The sequence below is a fragment of the Lactuca sativa genome, chromosome 6, assembly GCF_002870075.4.
Source record: "Lactuca sativa cultivar Salinas chromosome 6, Lsat_Salinas_v11, whole genome shotgun sequence".
Classification (NCBI taxonomy): Eukaryota; Viridiplantae; Streptophyta; class Magnoliopsida; order Asterales; family Asteraceae; genus Lactuca; species Lactuca sativa.
Window position 1 is genome coordinate 16,751,470 of NC_056628.2, and position 22,973 is coordinate 16,774,442.

General features: G+C 32.6%; 3 protein-coding genes across 5 annotated transcripts; 1 reads left to right on the top strand and 2 right to left on the bottom strand.

The window, feature by feature from the left end:
• The first annotated feature begins 8,122 nt into the window (after positions 1-8,122).
• LOC111913053 (60S ribosomal protein L37-1) lies at positions 8,123-9,495 on the top strand. Its single transcript, XM_023908780.3, has 4 exons — positions 8,123-8,280; positions 8,387-8,522; positions 9,132-9,233; positions 9,326-9,495. Exons 1-4 carry the CDS (start codon positions 8,278-8,280, stop codon positions 9,370-9,372), a joined length of 288 nt encoding a protein of 95 aa, XP_023764548.1. The 5' UTR covers positions 8,123-8,277; the 3' UTR covers positions 9,373-9,495.
• A 735-nt stretch (positions 9,496-10,230) lies between these two features.
• On the bottom strand, positions 10,231-11,802 carry LOC111913052 (GTP-binding protein At2g22870). Its single transcript, XM_042895654.2, has 4 exons — positions 11,274-11,802; positions 10,937-11,006; positions 10,623-10,785; positions 10,231-10,536 (listed from the first exon to the last, which is right to left on the bottom strand). Exons 1-4 carry the CDS (start codon positions 11,770-11,772, stop codon positions 10,318-10,320), a joined length of 951 nt encoding a protein of 316 aa, XP_042751588.1. The 5' UTR covers positions 11,773-11,802; the 3' UTR covers positions 10,231-10,317.
• Positions 11,803-18,037: 6,235 nt separating this feature from the next.
• On the bottom strand, positions 18,038-22,936 carry LOC122194398 (TSL-kinase interacting protein 1). 3 transcript variants are annotated; one of them, XM_023908777.3, is made up of 12 exons: positions 22,686-22,936; positions 20,968-21,195; positions 20,777-20,859; positions 20,476-20,633; positions 20,303-20,387; positions 20,061-20,172; positions 19,817-19,975; positions 19,605-19,747; positions 19,288-19,529; positions 18,825-19,197; positions 18,634-18,729; positions 18,038-18,556 (listed from the first exon to the last, which is right to left on the bottom strand). In XM_023908777.3, the coding sequence occupies exons 2-12, from the start codon at positions 21,083-21,085 to the stop codon at positions 18,344-18,346; spliced, it is 1,782 nt and encodes a 593-aa protein (XP_023764545.2). In that variant the 5' UTR covers positions 21,086-21,195; positions 22,686-22,936; the 3' UTR covers positions 18,038-18,343. The 3 variants fall into 3 exon arrangements, with proteins under 3 accessions (XP_023764545.2, XP_023764546.2, XP_023764547.2); XM_023908778.3 differs by having other exon boundaries at positions 20,968-21,209; XM_023908779.3 differs by having other exon boundaries at positions 20,968-21,247.
• Positions 22,937-22,973: the final 37 nt, after the last annotated feature.

Here is a 22,973-nt window from a genome sequence, read left to right on the forward strand (position 1 = left end):
TAACTAATTTTTATGTGACAGATATCCATGGGGGATGATAATTTAGGATCAATTGTACAAACTACTTTTTACTATATTCAGTAAGGTTGACAAGCTTATACATCTAGATGAACCGAAAGAGAACGAACCTCAAAAATTGACCTACACCATACAAGGGTGATCATTTGTACAAACTACTTTTTCATATATGAATGTTAGCAAACAAATAAATAAAAAATAGTTAGAATGTTAGCAAACAAAAAAAAATAATAATAAATATTAGTGACTTACAGAACGAGGTCGGTCAAATGAAAAATGAGGTATGTGAATGTCGCTGGCAGTTGCGGTCTCAGGTGGAGTGTTTAGCAGAGCGTGAAACTACTTTAGCCATGGTTCTAAAACTTATCAATAAGACTCTCAGAGACGATGTTGGTACCTCGAAGGGGATGGAGGTACATTTTTAATTATTTCATCATTTATGGTCGTTATGTTTTTTTTGCATCGTTTACAACTATACATTATTGAACCGTATAGGGATACTACAATGACAATGAGTTATGGGAGCATGATTATGTCTTATGCACCCCTGAAAAGCCATTGAATGTCGGCCCTGAACATCCGCTGAATGACGGCCCTGAACAGCCGTTGAATGTTGCCCTGAGCAGCCGTCTCCGGTTATTCACTTCTCGGATGTAATAGAGATTCCGTAGGATGAACACAAAACATCGTCACCAGCACATCTTAGGCGTTCCAAATGCCAAAAGTTATGTCCATATGGTATAAGTCGCCATGGATACAAATGAAGAAGAAAGGTGTTACACAGCAACAACCAGCACCGTTGGATAATCTTTTAGATCCTACTGTACACATTGTATATAAAGAACGAGATGGTTCGCTGTTGTTTGGTCACAATTATTTGACCGGTTTTGCTACACTTGAGTTAACAGACATTGTTATATGTGGGTAGTCATGAATGATGGTTGTCATGTGATGTAAGTAATATACTTATTTCCTTATTACGTATTACGCTTCTAATAATCATACTTAATTTACTACAAAAAAAATTAATTGGAAGCACATCATGATGTGACCTTCGTATTTGCTATATGACCTACATACACATCATTTATTTAGTTAGTGTATTTGTTAGTTGTTTATTCATTTTAATTGCATTTTATATTTTATAAAACCAAAAATTATATATTTTATGAAAGCAAAAGTTATACATTATACTCGGGAACCATGTATTATAAATGTATTCCGGAACCATGTATTACATTTTATGAAAGCAAAATTTATACACAAAAAAGGTCAAATCTATTCTGGAACCATAGTCCGAAATCATACTCCGGAATTCCGGAGACCTTTCTGGAACAATCTACCATAATAAATGAAAATGTTATTGCCACTTGTCATTCTCTCATTTATTTGGCCACATGTCATTTTGTCATAATTTTGAAATATATTTATTTTCCACTTGTCAATTACTTCATTATTCATTTCCACTATATCATTAATTTAGTTTCCATAAATTAAAACTACTATAATAACTATTAATTTCAAATTTCAAATTTCAAATTTCAAATTTGAAATTTCAATTTCAATTTCAAATAAATTTACACTTTAAACAAATGTATTTAACATTTTATTATAATAAATCGGTTAGTACACGGGTCTAACAATTAAACACATAATTTTAATTAATTTATTTTTTGCATGTTTTTTTTTCATAATTTTCACTTATTTCATATTTTAAATTCAAATAAATTCTTCATTTAATCGCTCCTGTTTAACATTATGTTTTAATTAACCCGTATAATATACGGGTTTCACAACTAGTATGGTTAATTTAACAAAAAAAATCTATTCTAATAAATAACTATGTTTAATCTCCTATTGACAAGTGTCATACTATTAAAACTCCTCATTAATATTATATGTACATATCATGCCACTTATTAACCTATTAATTATCGATTTTAAATTTCTATCTAATTATATTAAATTAATAATTGATTCTTCATTTTTGAATTTCAAATTTTAAATTTTGCAATTTAACTATATTAAATTAATAACATTAGATTAAAAAATAAAATAAAATTAATATAGATTATAAGGTGATATACGTTCACACATTTATTTAAATCAACGATTATAGTTTTATATAACTAAAAAAATATCACTTAAGTAATAATTTATTTAAAATAATTAATTAATAATTATGAGTTTTTAATATAAAAGTTTAATTAATTTTATAACAGTGGTTCTCACGAGTTATAAACTAGTAAATAAATAAATGAATAAAATAATTATGGTCATTTTTATTAAAAAGATTGTTTATAAGGGTTAGATTACTCATTTTCTCTTCCTCTTTTTCTTTAAGTTGTTAGGGTAGCCTTGCTGTTAAAATGAAATTTTTTAATTATTTATGAAGACTAGGTTTTCAATTATATGGAATCCAAAATCAACAAGTCAGAAGCATCTATCAAACTTACCCCACAATCAATTACGCAAAATATTAGCAGTCAAAGATTATATCAAAGCACGTTCACATGCATTGTTCATTTGTATACTTTAAGGCATATCTGTACAAATCATTATACATGTTAAAACGTGAGGGAAACAAGAAAGGTAAGTGATTAACAATGAAAATGAAAGGAGATATGAACATTTACTTGAAACTACGACTTTTGCCTCGAAACAAAATAATAAAATACTAATATTTATTATGGTCGTTGGAGAGTTCATATCTTGGTTATGCTATTGTATAACAGTTGTGAAGTCCAGATTTTATTAAATAATTAGAACTGCTGAAAAGGAAGGATTGCAGTAGTTGTATCACAAGTCAGCATAAACTTGCTATTTAAATCAATTATTTTTATAGTTCTACTCATTGCCTAATAATTTATGTTCACCGCATCAAAGACGATTCTAGAGTCGGCGATAAATCGATCTGGGTTGGGTTTGGGTTCAACCCATTTATTAATTGGGTTGAATATTTCAATAAAACCCAACATTTTTATTTAAGTGAGCGGATATTTCCAACTCAACCTTTTTATTTAAATATGTGGATATTTCCAACCCAGCCCAACCTTTCAGATAAATTGATTGTCACTGAGTTGATCCGTTTATGTAATTTCCAACCCAACCTATTAAATAAATGAATTAAACCTGAGTTAACCCATTTTAAAAAAAAAAAATAACTAAAAATTACACCACTTAAAATAGTTTCAAAATTAAATAAACTTTGAAAGTATAATAAAAATACAATCTCAATTCACAAATACAAAAAAATTGTTCAAATAACATTAAAGATATTTAATTTCGAAATAATTTTAAATAGTGATTAGTGTTGTTGGCGTAAAAAAAAAGATAAGAATTAAGATTGCATTTAAAAAAAATAGCAATACAACATTGTAATTTATAAATTAATTCTTAGATTAATACATGGTAATATTTAAATAATTATTAAATTAAATATATATTAAAGTCAAATGAGTTAGTGGTTTAAAAACAAGTTGATAACTTTTATCAAACTCAACCTATTTAATTAAATGTGTTAGGCAGGTTGACCCATAATAACCTAAGTGGGTTGAATATCTCAACCCAACCTACTAATTTTAGGTTGGGTTGGTGGGTTAAGTCGATTTTTGCCAACTCTAATGGTTTTCAACCTTATTTGGTGTCCATCATGACTTGTTATTATTGTTGAGTCGATTTTTACCATGGGTCCGATGACTTCAACGACTTTAACAAGTTTGGCGGGAACAACTCCATTCACCTTATTGAAACATAGAAAAAACTTTATTGCCCTATTGAGCATAACTAAAAGATGAGTGACTTAATAAGTAATTTGAGAGTTATCGATGACCATTCTGCAACATTAACCCTTATAGAAATAATATTATTATAAAAATAGATTTTTTTTAATAAAAAAGTTATTTCAAATGTTGTAAGTGTTAAAATAAATTTCGATGACTTTCAACTTATTTGACATGTTTCTTTTTATCTATGTTTGCTTACTCGTTTGAACCATAAGTAATAAAATGTATCTCGAATCGACCATGACTTCCTTAAATAAGATATAACGATAAGAGGCCACCATGTAAGGTAGAGGTGGGAAAACGCTTGGTTCTTGATCTGAAATTGTAACATTCTAGATTTTCAAATAAAATTTTTTTTCATTTTTTAACCCACGCAAAACACAGTTTAACATCTCATACTCAAATTATAATTGTTTCAAAACACAACCACACAACTGTTTGTTACATATCCCATAATCCTCAAAACATAAATCAACAAACTGGTGTGTACAATAATGTCGACGTCTTCCCGCGATCCTGAGATGTACCTAAAACATATTTCACACAACACTGTTAGCACACAGATTAGTGAGTTCCTCAAAATACCACACACAAATAATTAGCCTATCATTGCTATATCTCGTTAAGGACCCTCCGGTCATGTGTCTTAGTGAAGACCCTCCAGTCTCACGGCTCAGGTGGGACTCTCCAGTTCTATATCTCTGTACGGACCCTCCGGTCTCACAACTCGGTTTGGACCCTTTGGTCCTATCTCTATAAATGGATAGAATAATATACAACATATATCACAAAGACATAATGCATAATATCACATATCTCCGTATAAGCACATATGACCCTTCGGTCAATAACACAGATAAGACCCTCCGGCCGCACAATAATTACCACTCAGGTAAGTATAGTGAGAAGACTCACCTCGTAAGTAAGCACGTATGTCTCGTACTCAACTGTCGGTTTAGACTCCGCCTACACATATCACAATCATCTCTAATTAACAGTTTGAATTAACAACTCCCAAAGATGATAAGCTAACACCTCTACTAATTCTCAGAAAGGGTGACATACCATTTTACCTAGGGATGAGCATCGGAACCGGGTATCCGCTTTTGGAACTGGAACTGCCTCGGAACTGCTGGTTCTGGAACTGGAACTACCTTAAGCGGTTCCGGTTCCTAAAGTTATGGAACCGCCTTACGCGGTTCTGGTTCCAATTCTCATTTTTTCAGAACCGCCACCCGCTGGGTAACCGCCGAAACCAGTTTATATATATATATATATATATATATATATATATATATATATATATATATATATATATATATATTAGTATTTCATATAAATATATGTGTGTTACTTAGACCGGTTTAAAATATATTGGTTCGATTCTATCCATCTTTGATCCGAATTGATTCGATTTGGATCGAACTGAATTGCGGTTTTATCAAAAAAAGTTAACAAAGTTAATGTAACCGGGTTACCCGCTCCCGGAACCGAAACCGCCGGTTCCGGGATTGGTTCCAAAAATTTAAAAACCGCCTAGAGCGGTTTCGGTTCCGGTTCTCGCCAAATGAGGCGGATACCCACCTATGCTCATCCCTAATTTTACCCTTCCATGGTCTCCAAAATCCACAATTTGACCCAACCCTAAAAAGTCAATGGAAGTCAACACTCAAGTCAACAATCCATGTTGACTCAACTCGTCAACTGCATCTATGCGACTCTTCGAGTTCCTTTTATTCTCAGAAAATCGAGAAAATTCGAGTCAACTCGCCGAGTTGTCTCTCGACACAGTGTCCAAAACATCGGGGGAAAACCCTAACCAACTCGACGAGTTGGGTAACCAACTCGTTGAGTTCCTTCAACTCCTTCTCTCATTCAGACGCTTTTAAGCGAGAATACGGCCCCAAACTCTAGATCTAGCCTTCTAGGGCTGAGATACCACGCAAAGCTGCAAGTTTTACATCCATGCATGACATTTAGGGGCTAACTTTGCCAAAACAAGGCTCAACAAAGGGTATAAGGCATGAAGATTGGCCACTTTGGGCCTAAAGGGCCTAATAGTGTCCAAATTTGAAGTCTTAGGTTCAAAGCATGCTCAAAACCCATAATGACTCAAGAAGAAGCTATAAATGGCCATAAACTCTCTAATGGAGAGATCTAATAAACAAGTGATCAAGGTATTGGCTTTTTACCTTCAAATGGCTGCTACAACTGAATGGATGTCGGATCTATAGACTCTTTCTTATTCCAAGCTCTTCACTCTTCAAGGAATGCACCAAAACACACATTCTTAGCCTTAACACACTCTCAAAATGAAGGTAACTCAATTAGGGTTTGTCTTTAGGTGATAAGTTGATAAGGGAGGTAGGGTAAAGGACTTAAGGTCCTTTAAATATGGTGCAAACCCTAAAAATTAGGGTTTTCTCACTCAGCTCCAACTCGTCGAGTTGAGTCCACCAACTCGTCGAGTTGGTTCTAAAATCACGCAACCAATGTCAATCTTTACTTAACTAGTTGAGGCCTCCAACTCGTCGAGTTGCCCGGTCAATATGAATATCATAGACATTTAAATGTATACCTGCGAGTCGGGATTTTACAGAAATTGGTTTGCAAACGAAACCGATCAAATAAATGAAACCAGTTTAGGTGAAACCGGATATGTACGAAACCTATCTGCCGGTTTGGACCGGTTTGAGAAATTTACACTTGAAACCAGTTTAGGTGAAACCAAATTAAAAAATCGGTTTAGAAACCAGTTTTCAAACTTATAAAAAAACCGATTTTCATATCGTAGAAATATATTGTTTTCATACATTATTTCATTTATTTGTTGTTATACAATGTTTTAAGGGTTTCTCAAGACCAATGTTATAGAGGTTTCTCAATACAGTTTTCACCTTTTGTACAATCTCGGATGCCTGAAAAATACTTTTATAAAAACTCAAAGTTGAAAAATACCACTTTGACCCCCCCCCCCCCTTAAAAAATCTTGAATGCCTAAAGAAACAATTAGAAATTCGGAGATTTGGTGCAACTAGGATTTATGTATAATGTCGAGCGGTTCAAATAAAACGTGATGCAAGAAATGTGGTGTTTTTTTTTTCAAAAAAGAAGGTAATCCAACATTGAAAACTCATATGAACAAAGGATGACCGTCGGAGAAATTTGGGCTCGGGCATAATCAAACAATGACGAAAGGTACTATATTGTGGAATTATGAAACAACTAAATTCAGGATAGTCTCATGCATACATGCCTACTGTTTCTTTTCTTTTCTTTATTAAATTATGAATAGACCATTTTGAAGTAAATAACCAAAACAAAAATTAATCCACTGCGTCTAATATCCAAACTAACCAAAAACATAAGCCAAAAGAAGAATAGGCCAATGCGACGGTTTTTAACCGATTTCGTCTGAACCAAACCGATTTGCGAAGGTTCGTATATTGTTATTGAAGAACTGATTTAGCCTTCAGTTGGTGTTAACTTCTTTGACTTGAAACGAACCGGTTTGGAAAAAAATGCTTTTGTAGTTCTATCTCTATAGTTCTACGAGCAACTACTAAAATATTGTTTTAAGGATAATGACTTAAAAAGGTAATGTATTTTTTGATTTGTACATATTTGGTTACTAAGTTTTTTTTTTTTTTTTTTTCGTTCATATTTACTTCTTCAACTTGTTAAATTGTACACGTTCAGTCCTTATGACCAGCTACTGCAGGTTAGCCAGTAAAAATAACTTGATAGGATAATATACTTCTCACTTTATACACATTTAGTCCTTAATATTTTTGTATTAATGACTTATCTTGCAAATATATATATATATATATATATATATATATATATATATATATATATATATATATATATATATATATTAATGACTAAATATATACAAAAATATTAAGGACTAAATGTGTACAAAATAATAAATATATTACCCTGTTAGGTCATTTTCCCGGCTAACCTGGAGTAATCGGTCATAAGGACCGAACGTATACAGTTTAACACGTTGAAAGGGTAAATGTAAACGAAAAAAAAATAAATAAATAAAATAACTCTTTGGACTAAATTTATACCGATGGAAAAATATATTATTGTTTTAAATCATTATCCGTTATTTTATTTTGTCAATTTTTTTATAAGTTTGGAAACCAGATTCTAATCCAATTTGATCCAATCTAGTTTCAAAATTGGTTTGGATTTTCAAAACCAAATCTATTTTTTTTTAATGCACCTCATCATAGTTTTAAAAAAAAAATGAGTGACATGAGAATAATAAAATAGCCCAATGTAAACATGAACAAACAAGTAGCAGCCCAAAAATCTTATTGGCCTTTTAAACCATGACAAGGAAACCCTAGACTAGTTCCACCGCATCGTATAAGAGCCATAAACGTTTTCAGTAGTCTTCTTTTCTTATTTGTGAGATCAGCTACCGCTAGGGTTTTGGTAATCCACATTTCGAGACATGGTAGAACCCTCATTTCTCTACAGATCTTCTGATTACATCTAATTTGAAATCGTTCGATTTTCAGTACTGATTTTCGATGTTTTTGTTTTGGAATTACTAATTGAAGGGTAAGGGAACCGGGAGTTTCGGAAAGAGGAGGAACAAGACACACACATTGTGTGTTAGGTGCGGCCGCCGCAGCTTTCACCTTCAAAAGAGCCGCTGTTCTGCGTGTGCCTATCCTGCTGCCCGCGTCAGAAAATGTAAGTCTATCGAACCCTTCAATGTATATACTATATAATTTGCTTTCTTCGATCTACAGTTATTCTCATCAATCCGTGGATCAACTATAAATTTTGCTTAAAACTTTGTTAATGAAATCGGTTTGCGTTTCGATTTTCATATGTTGTTTATTTGAACTCGTATGATCAACATATAAGCATCACTGCTATTGCCTTTATCTTGATTTCGACTTTTTTCATTATCGCGTTTGTTCTAGTTGATGCTAAATTGTAGCCACAAAATTAGCAAGTAGATATTTCTCCATTATAACTTGCACAAATCGTATTAGTTTTTTGGATTCCTCACTCACTAAACTATTGATTGCATCACCAAACATAAATCCATTGCACAGTGATGCAAATCAATCCCTAGTTTTGATATGATTGTTCGCTCTTATTCCTTTTCTTTCATTATACCGGCTTATTTATCTTGGTGTGAAGTAAATAAGACACCCGTTTTCTTAGTTTGATCCATATCAACCTCATATAGTTTGAAAAACATGATAAGCTGTTATTTGATAAATCAAAGTGGGGTCTAATGTTGAAAAATTAGAAGTCTTTATTGATTTGCATATGTCTTATTGGATACAGACAACTGGAGTGTGAAGGCAATCAGAAGGAAGACAACAGGAACTGGAAGGATGAGGTACCTTCGTAATGTTCCACGTAGGTTCAAGAGCAACTTTAGAGAAGGTAAAAACTTGTTGTTATGCCATAAAGATTTGTAATTTGATCTGTTTTTGGATATTGATTTTGTTTTTATGAATGATTTTGGTTATAAACAGGGACTCAAGCAACCCCAAGGAGCAAGGGAGCTGTTGCCAGTGCTTAGATTCAAATGAAGATTTTCATGTATTTTAGTATCTGAACAACAAGTTTTGGATTTTGATGATGTTTGTTTGCTTATGAGATTTTACTTTTGATATGGAAAAGAAAGCAGCTACTTTCTATTTTATTCTTGCTTCATTGTGCACCCTATGTTTTTAAGCCTTTAATCTTTAGAATGTTATAACTAATTATTGTTGAAATGCTGGTTTATGTAATCTGGTTTCAAATTAAAGTCGAGAGATATTCACAAAAGTCACAACATTATTACAGGAGATGTAGGTGAAAATTGGCATGGTTTGGTTAAATTTTTACGTGTGTTTGATCTCATTTTGATGTTTGGTTGTTTGTATTATATGTATGAACTCCTTAATCAGTGACTTTGGGGAAGTTTTTTCCTACGTGGCAAATCAACAAAAAAAATTATTTTAACCTTTTCCTATCACTAAGTTAATTGCTTATGATCGTGTGTTCTTGGTGAATCTTCGTGTTTTGAAAGATTTTTGAGAATTCAGTTACAATATGGTGTTCTTTAAAGTCCCATTTTTTTTCTTAATCATTAAGACGTTTGAATCATTTAGTAACAATTAAGAAATAAAAATGTTATTGCAATAACAAACATTTAACACTAGTTATAGATAAATATTATGAATTTTTGGTTTAATGGGAAACAAAAATGGGACTGCATTTGGTTAAGTTAAATTAGTTAGTTTTTCTAAACAAATCAAAGGGTGTTTTGGGACATTGTGTTTTGATTGGAATGAAGCTCTTGTTAAGCTATGAAAATTAATATGTTTTGCTATACGATATCTTTGGATTGTTGTGGGAATTGCTTACCCTGGATATTGTATTTACTTGGACAAACTTGAATAATGCAAAATGGATAATATCATTAAAGTCTATATTTGTAAACCAAAGCAACAAGTAAATAATGAAAAAAAAAACATGTAATCTAATGATTTAGCCAGTAGTTTCTAAGCTGAGACATGTGCAACAAAATCTCATCCCGACCTTGATTTGTAAGACTGCTGGTCATAATCCAAGGTGGCACTGAATCAAAGTATTTGCTAATCAAGTCTTGAAAATCTTGCACGTTTTCTTCCGGATGCTTTCCACCATTCTTTTTCTTTTTCCTCTTGTCACATTTTGTAAATACTATTGTCATTGGCACCTTCAACAAATTAACAAAAGCGTGTTGTGTTGTGTTAATAAGAAGAAAGATGAGTGATTATCTTATGACATGTTTTAATGATGTACCTGATTCTGACCCAGCCAACTTGCATATTCTAGGTCAATCTTTTTGGCAGGAATGCTGGCATCGATGAGAAGGAAGACTGACACCAGTGTTGACCGGTTTAAAAAATAGTCTTTTGTGAACTTGTTCCAATCTTGTTTAAGTTCATGTGGTGCAGATGCATATCTGTCAAAACCATAATCAATTTCAGTTTCAGTTTCAGTTTCATACTTTCATGTCAACCTACTTTATCATATCATTGATAAGTTGAAATACAACAAAAAGTGATCATATTTTCAGGATAATTACTTTCAGATGTTACTCATAAAACTCTTACCCGTATCCAGGCAAATCCACCAAATACCAACTGTCATTAATTCGAAAGTGGTTGATGCATTGTGTTTTCCCTGCAAAACAAATGAAAAAAGCACATGAACAAAAGATGCAATTCTTCTTCTTAGAGTTTAACTTAATGGAAATGGCCATGAAGGTATCAGAAGGGCAATGGATCAGACCCTAATAACTGAAGTTGATCCGGCTGGAGGAGGAAGACAACAAACTAGTAATAGTATATTCATAAAAAAACGACGATTGATGCATCATTCGGGTATAAATTGTAATTTGCTTGTTTTTTCACTCTCAGAGACATAAAATCAAACACATGGTATGCTCACCTGGCTTCTTTGAAGTAAGCGCGAGCTTTTTCCTCTTAACAATAGAATTAAGCAAAGATGATTTCCCAACATTCGAACGCCCAACGAGGGCAAACTCCGGCGACCCATCAGACGGACACGCATCTGTTTCAACACTGCTCTTCACGAATTCGGCTGAAACTATCTGAGCATCTCTAGCGTATTTGCTGAGGACAATGTTGGAACCTCTCAAGATTCTGGGAGGTTTTTCGGAAGATATTTCGGTGTCTGGAGGAATAAAAAGCTTCTCTTGGGCAATCTGTATGGGGGTTTCTTCTGGAAGTGAAATTTCTTGAAAGGTTTCGAGAGAAGAAGAAGAAGAAGAAGAGGGTATTATTGTGGATGTTGAAGAGAAGTGAGACGGAGAAAGTGTAGCGAAAATTAAGAGGGTTTTGGGTTTAGGAGAAAGGAAGAATCTGGTGAAGAGAGAAGACGAGTGATGATGAATCGGAGCAACAGGGAAATGAGTGAGGAATGCCATTGTTGATTGTTTCTCGAAATTTTCGTTTATCTATCAAGAAAGCCATGGGACATAAATATCTTTTAAGCACAAATTCATATTTTATAACTTAGGTTAAAAACCAAAATTATTTTTTTATTTTATTCAGGGGTGTTTGGATAGGAAAAAAATAGACTGTTTATTGCTTAATTCCACATCAATAAACAAATTTAACTATTTGGATAGAAGTCTTTAAAAATCAGCTTATTGCGATAGAAATAAACTAAATAAGTTGATTTTAATAAGCAAGGGGGAATACTTATTGCTTATTTGTAATTTTATTTTACTCATATAAGCTGTTTTGTTTATCAAACACTTAAAATGTTTATTGTTTATTTCCACCGCAATAAGCTAATCCAAACACATTTTAAAAAAATAGTTATTCTCACCGCAATAAACAAATAAACAATAAGCTAAAAACTATTTATTCAAACACCCTGTAAGCCTCTTTAACTTGATAATTGATAGGCAATCACGAATTGACATAAAAGTTCACGAAATATTGTTACATAGTTTACAAGTTTTATTTTTCTCTTTTTGCATAATTATATGATTAACATTACTAATACATGCTTCACGGATTTTCATTTAATCTTTTATTCCGTCAATTTTAGTCTTGTTTGTTTTTTATTGAATATGCAAACAAAGTCAAATAACCAACTTATGAAGATACCTTAATGTAATTAGATGTGTGCCCATGCAAAGCAGCGACTTAAGCAGTTATTGTGGTCAAAAATATAATAGCAGTCACCGACCGCTATTTGAAATCACGGTTCTCGCGGCGTTATAGCGGTGATATAGCGTTTTTTATATTATATTATATTATATATATATATATATATATATATATATATATATATATATATATATATATATATATATATATAAGTATTAGTCAGTAAATTATACTTTAAAGTTCAACCCAATCTAGTTAATTAGTTAATCAGTAAATCATAATTCATATATCATATTTAATTAATCATACTTCACAAACCGGTTACCAAAGTCCCAGTTAATTATACTTTAACTTAGTCAACAAAAAACATATGCAATACTTACTATTTTATCATACTTTAACACAATTACAGTTATCAAATGAAATGATTAAGTAATTTGATAGTTAATCATAATATAGTACTTTAAGTTTTCAACACAATTAACAAGACAACACATACATGGTTTCAATAGAAGTCATGACAATTACAAAATTACAATTTTATTCAATAGAATGACACAAAATTTTTGGTTTGGGTTAAGAAAAACAATTTTATTCAATGGAATTGCACAAAAAAATGTTTTTTTTTATGAAAAATAGCCCAAAAATGGAATTTATCCATATAGCGGTGACCATAATCATGGTAAATAGCGGTAAATCGCGGCGCTAATAGTGTCACCGCTATTTTGAAATAGCGGTTCCTTACCTCCGCTAACCGTTATAGCGCCGCTATTGACTACATAGGCAGCGACGATAAATAATTTTTTTGCCGAATATCGGAAAAATAATTATTAGATTTTGTTATTAGTTATTATATAATAAGAAAAATTACCACTTTTAATTAAAATATTTATGTTTAGAAGTTATATTTATATTGTATGTTTATACATTTGATGTAAATTAATTATTATATGTATCTAATTTAAGAAATGTAAATTAACTTATATTGATGAATTTAATATTTTAAAATTGTTATTCTGCCAAAATTAATTTTTTTAATAACCTTCTTTAATTCAAGTTTTCATAATATTGGTAAGTATTAATGGTTTTTTTTATGTATAATTGATTTGTACAAAAAAATTTGTATCTTGTACCTCTTAAAATTCAAGATATGACTAATATGTTTTATATATAGTATAATATATAAGATATAAGATATTGAAAAAATGAAGAAATCTGAATAATTAATGAAAACTATAATGGTGCAAAAGAATGCCTAAAAATAGCAAGAAGTGCATGATGCTCGTACCGAAGGTTACAGAGGATCTTTGATGGCAACAATTGTCCCCTTCTGGTGGAACTATCTGAATTAAAAGTACTAAAATGAGAATATGCCAGAAAAGGAAGAAGTTTAGATATAAGATCGTTAAAGTAATAGTGCACAATTCATGAAATTTATAATGGTTGTAGTTGGGTCGGCCTCTCATAAATTAATTGATCTTGTCCTTCACAAGCCATAAATAAATATGGTAGTTGACATAAAGTGAATTTATAGATATAACATCTCGTCAAGACCTTATGGACAAACTTTTGTTAGAAAATATTTCATTGCGAATTTACAAGACATTTTTAGCGAAGTTGATGGTCATTTTGTGACAGAAGACGAAAGTATGGTCATCTTGATGCATTTGATTTCAATATATAATCATTATACCTCCCTCTTATACAAAGTAGTGTTAGTTCTTCCATATTAGTGCAATCTTACTTATCTGTCGATTGTGTCACATCAGCGTTTACAATTAGTTATACATCAACGCAATAACAATAACAAGCATCTTTCAAAAATATCCCATTACCATGTCAATAACAACTTTTGTAAAACATTCTTAATTATTAATAATAAGTAATTATTCGATAATATTAAAAGTTTGTTTTAACTTAATTAAAGAAAGAAACGTTGAAAAAGTTTCTTTTAATTTATGCTAATCATTATTATGTTCGCACTTCTTTCAAGTTTTGAAAGATGTAATTAGTGGCCTTTCAAATGGATTTGCAAGAGCCGGTGTGGTGTAAATTATATATTTACATTTTAATAGATATATTTGTGTAGGTAATAATATTCCTGATAAATTATATATTTACATTTTAATAGATATAAATTAAATAATACATAATTTCTTTCTTAATTCGTAATAATTGGAAATAATAAGAAATTAAAAATTGTCCTTTATCCTGCTTTGCGAGGAAGTAGGAGTAATCTACTTATGTAAATAATAAGAAATTAGAAATTGCCCTTTATCCTGATTACATATATAATTTCTATTATGCACCGACCATGGACCTTTTATGTAAGTTACATAGACAATTTTTGTTATTGATTTTTTACATAGAGACTAAACTTGTCAACATATGTAAGTATTGAGGCCAAAGTCAAAAATCCAAATGTTAAAAGAATGAACATGACCTTTTCTATAAATTATAAGGATAGTTTTTTATAATTTATTTTCTATATAGATACCAAACCTGCCAATATAAAAAACTATTATAGCAAAATTGTAAAAGCCAAAAGTATAAAAAGGAAAAATATATATTGTGGCAAAAGTGTAAGTATGATGGCAAAGTGTAAAAAGCAAAAGTATATGTTGTGTGACAAAAGTGTAAAAAGGAAAATACCGTGGCAAAATTGTGAAGTCCACTATTGCTAAGAACTTTTGGTTTAATATATAGTATAATATACAAAGGAAGACCACCAATGATATGTAACCATTGTAACGTGACACACTTTATAAATTGAGATTAATAAAAACTAGCAATTATGAGAAAATTGACAAAAAAAATGGTGATATTGAATATGAATGATATGTAAAAACGTGCGCTTTGTGAAGCAGAATTCACCAAGTGTTAGATTGTTCATCCACCTATAGTGAACATGAGTTAGATTTAGACGGTCGTGAGATAGTTTTATTTTACCCTATTGATGAAAATGTCATAATAGTAATTCAACATAGTACGAAAGAAACCCTTGATTCACACAATTGATCATCACGCTTGGTTGAAAAGTCAGTGACGCGAATGAACTAGATTACGATCAGACGCCTTTAAGTCAGAATTTGGGATAGAAGTGAAGCGTGTGCACACCGCCTATTTGTCGACCAACAGTCGGGCCTCGACCCTCAAAGACACATGTCGTTGGCTAAGCATAGACAGATGAGTCGTGTAGGCTGCTATGAAGTATTTCTCATCAAGCAGATGGTAAAATCATTTGTAGACAACTTAAATACACAATGAGCTATTATAAGTCGCAGAGTGGCCTTGCTACCAAGATCTACTCTGCATCACTCAAATTCTTCACTCCCTCTCCCCCCTTAAAACAAGCCAATTAATTTCATTTCTATGTATATTGACAAGAGGTTGTCTCCCTACACTTAGTAAAATAATAGGCTATGGGAAACTACAACCCAACGTGGTGCCTTAGTTTTGGGTGTTATGCATCCTCATGGAAATTAACTCATATTCATGTCACCAAGCTCTTTGTGCAATATGTATATAGGGGTACCATAGGGACCACCACCCATTGGTGCTCGACAAGGGTATTTGACGACCAAGGCAAACGAGTTTGGCAAGGCTTGGCCATGCGGTCAAAGGAACTAGGCGTCGTCCCAGCACAAACCAGTTAATGAACTCCATGCAAGCCAAATGTTCAAGGGAAAATGGGTACTTGACGACTAGGGTATGCGAAGTTGGCAAGGCTTGGTAATGGCAAGCCAAACAATCATGGGAACTAGGTGTGTCTCATACACAAACCAGTGAACAACCCTCGTGCAAGCCAAATGTTCAAGGGAACATGGGTACTTGACAACCAACGCATGCGAGGTTGGCAAGGTTTTGTCATGGAAAACCAAACAGTCAAGGGAACTAGGCGTCGTCGCACACACAGATCAGTGACCCCCCCCCCCCCCCCCCCATGTAAGAAAAACATTCAAGGGAACAAGCCATCGTCCTACACACCGACCCATGAATAACCAAGGAACAAGGCTTCTTCCCACACATAGATCAATGAACGAACCAAGCCAAGCCTAACGTTCTAGGGAACAAGGCCCATCCTACTCACACTCACAAACCTATATAAGCCAAACATTTAGGGATACAAGGCGTTTTCGTCCCACACACATACCGATGAACGACCCTAAGAAAGCCAAACGATCAAGGGAACTAGGCAACGTCCCACATACAAAGTGTAGCTTGCTCTGAGCGCTCTAATTTCTTCAAAGTAACAATATCGAAGCCACGACCCAACCAATTAAGGCTAGAAGCGCATCGCTAATACAAGGGACGAGGAAACCAGTGCATACCTAAAAACGGACCCATCGACCCAACCCAAAGTCCAACTACAAACTCTTTAACGATAATAACTTAAATATACGCCATTGGAGCTGGAATTATTGTGGATCTGAATCTTACATTAATGGATTCACATCAAGCCTTGTATCCATTTCAAGATAACGACATAGGTTGTACAACAAAGTCTTGAGGTGAGTGAAACTAGAGAAGATATAAGATGCGGATGAAATCAGAGCACACATAAGGTAAAAAAATAATAATGATGAATATGATGAGAGGAAGTCGAGAAATGACAATTATGAGGTCAAAGAAGAAGGGGAAATTTTACGAATAGTCTTTTGGTGCATTGTAGCACGACATGTTTGTTGATTCTATAGATGTAGATGTGTCGAAGGAATCTGCGATTCATTGAAGTGAAGTCGTAGAGGTGAAATTTTTGTACTGCTTTAGTTTGGGTAAAAAGAAACGAAAATAGAAATTTAACACTCTATTTATATTATGCAGGTGAAAGAGAGAAACATAACACATGTCTTACTTAATGGAATCAAATAATCAAAAATAGATTTTCAATCCGTTTAATTTGTTTAAATGAATGGATCAACTTCAATTTAACTAAATAGGTAGATGTAGGTTCAATATGATATCAATTCGTAAGCACTTTAAAACTCTTAATGTTTTTAATTTATATTTATTTAGTATTACTATGTAATCACTATTTTTATAATTAAAAGCTTTGAAAATAAAACAAACAGTTGCATACCAACCCCAATTGCATACAATCTTAGTTAGTCATCTACTTTGTTACTCTCACTGTCTCACATAGTCTTAATCGCTATTATAAATTCTCTTCGATCTTATAAATTACCTTGAACATATTAATCACAAAATCGTATTAGGTAATTGAAACTCAGTTAATCTCAAACCCAATAAAAAGGGTATAATATGATCAAAGCTGAAAATGATAGTTGAGCTACAAAGAATTTAAAAATTAAACATTTATAATGGTTTGCAAACACTTAAATTGTTTTTGTATTACAGTTGTACTATTTTCAAACATAAATGATTATTCGAGTTTTTAAGTTTTGAACTGACTTTTTGGATTTTTAGTGTTTTTTGGAAATTTAAATGGATTAACCTATATTCAACCCGTTTATTAAACATGTTGAATTTGAAAAAAAAAAAAAAAAAAAGGGTTGGGGTTTGTTGGAAAATCTCAAATCGTTTACTTAAACATGTTGGGTTGGATTGAGATATTCAACACATTTGAACTGAGTGCATTACATTACAACCAAAATAACATCATGTTTGATATGAAAGAAGACATTCTATGATCCGAAAAAAAAAAAACTCTATGTGTAAATACAACTTGACAAATTATGAAAGATGCTTGGGTCAAATATGTAGAGCATGAAACCCCTGGAATTAAGAGTTACTTTTGTACAACATTAACAAAGTCTCCTATGATTAAAAAACTTGTGTTGGGTTTTTTTAGTAAGCAAAAGGTTAAAAGTGAGATGATGGGATATTATATTAACAGTAAAAAGTCAACAGAAGAAGTCAAACCTCCCCTTGTGAGGAAGAAGCAGGAGGTCCTAGAGTTGTTAATGTGGTGGTGTCTTTCTTCTCGAGCCCAAAAAAAGAACAGCTTTGAAAAGCATCAAGGCTGCAATTCAATCCTCCAAGTCCAAGACTATCACTTAAAATAACATCACCAGTGTCATGATATCTACACGATGCTACATCCAAATCTAATGCTCCTAAAGACTCCGGCTGCAATTAATTAAAATCCATTATTTCTGACTAAAAAATAAACCAAACACAATACAATACATAAATACAATACATACCCAATACATATCAGTAAGTGAGGTGAGATCCTTTGGGGGAGGAATATGATTTTCATCAAACTCACATTCTTTCGGCTCCTCTGGTTCAGGTGATTTCTATGAACATACATAAAAAAAATATATAATAATAAAATAAAAATAAAAAGAAGTGGTGAGTGGTGAAAAGAAAATGATGATAAGTTTTAGTTTACCTGATTGAGAGAGGGTGATGGAATCATCTGTGGTTTGTCAGTATTATTCTTAGGGAAGGAAAAGGCATCACATGTTTCCTCGGCATCATAAATTGAAGATTGAATGGTGGTGGAATGGAATCCATTATTTTTGGCATCATGATTTTTGTTAATGTGGGCAGCAATTGCAGCATCAAAAGAATCACAGCTGTATGAAATCTGCTGATGACATGGAGTGGGACCTACTGCATTATGAGATACCTCAGAGAGCAGATCACCTACACTTACGTTAGTAAGACTATCAACCCAGTCCAATGTAGACAATCCCATTCCCACACTTCCACCAATACCAATACCATTGTTACTTTCTTCACCCTTACCAAACCAACCATACCTTAAAAAACACAAAAACCATCATCAATGATTTTTCTTAGAATGTTGTAAAAATTGTTGTTAAAAAGAAATGAAAAATTAAGAGAGAAACCTTAAACGGAAAACCGGAGGGCTTCCGATTAGGGCGTATACATCTCCAGCAGTTAAAAGGGAATCCTGATTCCATTTCTGAGAATTGGAAAGATTTGATGTTTGAACATCATAAGGCACCAGTTTTAATTCTCCAGATGCTGCTACAGTAGAGCTACCCCATTTACGTGTCATATGTTCCAAAACCGATGATATTTTCTTTCGTGTACTTAAAGTCAGCTCCAAATGCGGGTTGTGATTGTCCTAACAAATAAAATAAAAAATATTAATTTATTATACATATAAAGATAAAGTACATAATTTATTATTGTTTCTTACCATTTCCAAGGCTCTCCGTGTAGTTTCATCAACAGGGAAGAGTTGAAGTTTAAGTTTCATTGAAGACAAGATGTTTTGATGAAAAATTGGCACAGGGGGGATGATACTTTTGGTTTTGGGAATAGGATCCGAACCTTTGTCTCCTGAAAGCCAAGATTAAATATTAAAAATTAAAGAAACAAAAGTGTAAGTTTATTATTTGGTCAACTCACCACCCTGTAAATCCTGTACAGTATCAGCTAATTTATCCAAGGCTGTCCTTTCCAAATGTTCAGCAGCATCAGCAACTAAAGAAACACCAGCTATTGCAGCCTTCTCCCATTTCTTATACGCATCTGTGGTGGTGGTGGTGGTGGTGGTGGGGGCAGTACCTTTAATATAATTAGAAAGTAGAAACAAAACATTAATGAATGACTAAAATACCCTTGATGAGAAACTGTGAAGATAAGATTTTACCTGATCTACGGCGTTGTCTTGGTGGTTTAACAGGATGTGAACCGTTTCCTCCTTGTGTTGCTGTAGATCGTTTTCTTATATTCTTCTTTCTGTCTTTCAATAGTTGGTGCTCCTTCATGGAAAAAATAAAATGCAAAATTAAAAATGATATATATATATATATATATATATATATATATATATATATATATATATATATATATATATATAAAGAAATATAAAAGTATTGAGAATTAACTAACCAATGTCTCCAAGAACATCTTAAATCTTCGAGGCTTTAAGTGAAGTTTTGAGGCTTTACAGCTATGTTTTTCAAGTAACGACCACCTGTAAAAGCAAAACAAAGATGTTTTATCTTTTATAATTAATAAAAGATGAATCATGAATATTGTTATATTGTTATATAGTTGTATACCATCGAAGCATGGCAGCATTAGTATCCTTAGAGTTTTTGGCATCAAGAGAAAGTTCGGGTCCAAGCAACTTGTTCATACGTCTTACAAGACGATAGTAATAATGTCTAACTTGATCCTTGTTTTTACTTTGGACACGAGAAGTTATCTTCTCAAAATTCTGCAACAAATATTGGTAAAAATTACTTCCTTTTTAAAAGAAATCAAATGATATATATATATATATATATATATATATATATATATATATATATGCATATAAATATAAACATAATAATGGAGAAGAGAAAACTTGTTACTTGCCTTGCCAACTTGGCGTAGTGCAGTAAAGAAGCTTTCCTCTTCCTGACGTGTCCAAGCTGCCCATTGTCGTGTTGCTTTTTTCACTATATTAAAAATTATTAAATAAAATGTGTATACAAATAAAATAACAAAGGCAACTTGATAAGATAAGAAAAATATAAGTATTCCCTTTATCCAGATCCTTAGAATACCTGGCTGACTAGAAGCAACATGGTTTGTTTCAGATGTGATTACGTCTTTAATGAATACATCATCATGGTGTTGTGTGGAAGTGGAAGCCTCTTTCTCAAAGGGAATTTGTGACTCCATTTTTGTGTATTCTACTTGTCAAGGGAATGCTGGTGTTTTCATGACCTTGACACCTGTAAACTTGTAGTGAAATGCTTCCTTCAATGTCCAGTTGAATCTTGATGCAAGATCTAATTCATACAAACTACAGATACATTAGCATTCATTCATGTCCTTGATGCCCTATAAAATGCCACAAACAAATTCCTGGAGTGAAATGCAAGTAAAGGCTCCTATTGGAAATTAATAATGCAATATAAAAGCACAATACATCATCATTTTGGAATCAAAACTTTGGTAAACACAGGTGCAATGGAAACATATGAACTAAAATTGGTGAAATGTAAGCTAACAGTTCCATACGAGAATTTAAATTTGATTTTGGGGGTAACAAGTAGGATATTGAAATTTGTGTGTATTTTACTTTCCTATTCCTATTCTAGATTTTTCTTTCTGTTTGGATGGATATTGAAATTTCGATTTGCATTCTACTAGAAAAAGGGAAAGTCACATGTCTAAAGATAAATGTTTGGATATGGATAATTTCCAAGGGTCAACCAAATCTACATATTCAAGTAACACATACCATAACATTTTAGTAAGCTTTGTTTCCTCTAATTTAGGATTGAAACCACATGAAAATACATCCCTCCAAATTAAATGTAAGCCATTCGAAAATATAGATATCAAATATCAACTAAATCCCAATTGCATAACCAAATAAATATCTTTTAGTATCTATTGCAAAAGAAGAAAACCTAACCAATTACACAGCCACGCATATATTGATACTCTACGGTAGATATGAATAAGAAAAATAGCATATGAAAGCAACCAAATAAGCTCACAAGGGTAACGATAAATAATTTAGTTGAGAAAAAACGATACATTTGGTTGTTGTAATAAGGAATGATATGGATGATTTGGGAAAAGAGACCTTGACTCTGTTGAAGTGCAAGACTACAAGCTATCCGGTTTCTCCCTACGCTATGAAAATTGATGCTTTTGCTTCAAAGAACCTCATGCAGACATCGTTTTAGGTAATGTTTGCAACTTCTTTATTTGCGTAGTTACAGATTTTTTCAAATAAAAAAATATGTTGCATTTTTGTTTAATAAACCTATGTTGTAAATGGTTTTGGTATAAATATAGGGGCATTATCAAGTCTCTTTGCCCGGAATGTGAAACACCTATGGACCTGCCCTGCTAACATAACATATTTAACATTGTGAACACACAGTTATACAGATTACTGATTAGACACAGTAACCAAACAGCCATTACAATTGTCATACAATATCAACAAATCACTCATTGTACGATGACAATTGAACTTTTAACTTAAATTAAATCAACTATTCAACGTAACGTTCTGTAGCATGATTTCTAATTAAGTTATATATGCAGAATTACTTATGAGAAAGGAAATTAGTTTATGATTATGGAAAATTTGACCCCTATAATGTTGTGTAGATCCCCAGCTGACTTATTGAACACACACACAGTGAACAAATTGAGCACATACACAGATTCAACAGACATAATGACACATATTACACATACACGTGTAAGCTGTAATGGTGATTTGTGAAATGCTCGAAAAAAAAATAGTATAAGGTACCTTAAATTCTTAATCGATCAGCAGGAAGCCAGGAACAGCCACCGAACAGGACGAAGGAGAAGCTGTGGTCGGTCGACAGTCGCTGCCGCTGGTGGCCGAGAGCCGGCGACAAACGAATTTAGAGTTGCGACTTGCGATTTGGGGTATTTTGTGATTTTAGGGCAATGGCAGATGAGGCGATGAAAGCCTGTAAGAGGCAGTAGTTGATCGATTGATTACAATACAAAGGCAAAGGCAGGCACATGAGTCTCAACCAAGCCCTTTATTTTTTTTTTTTAATAAATATAG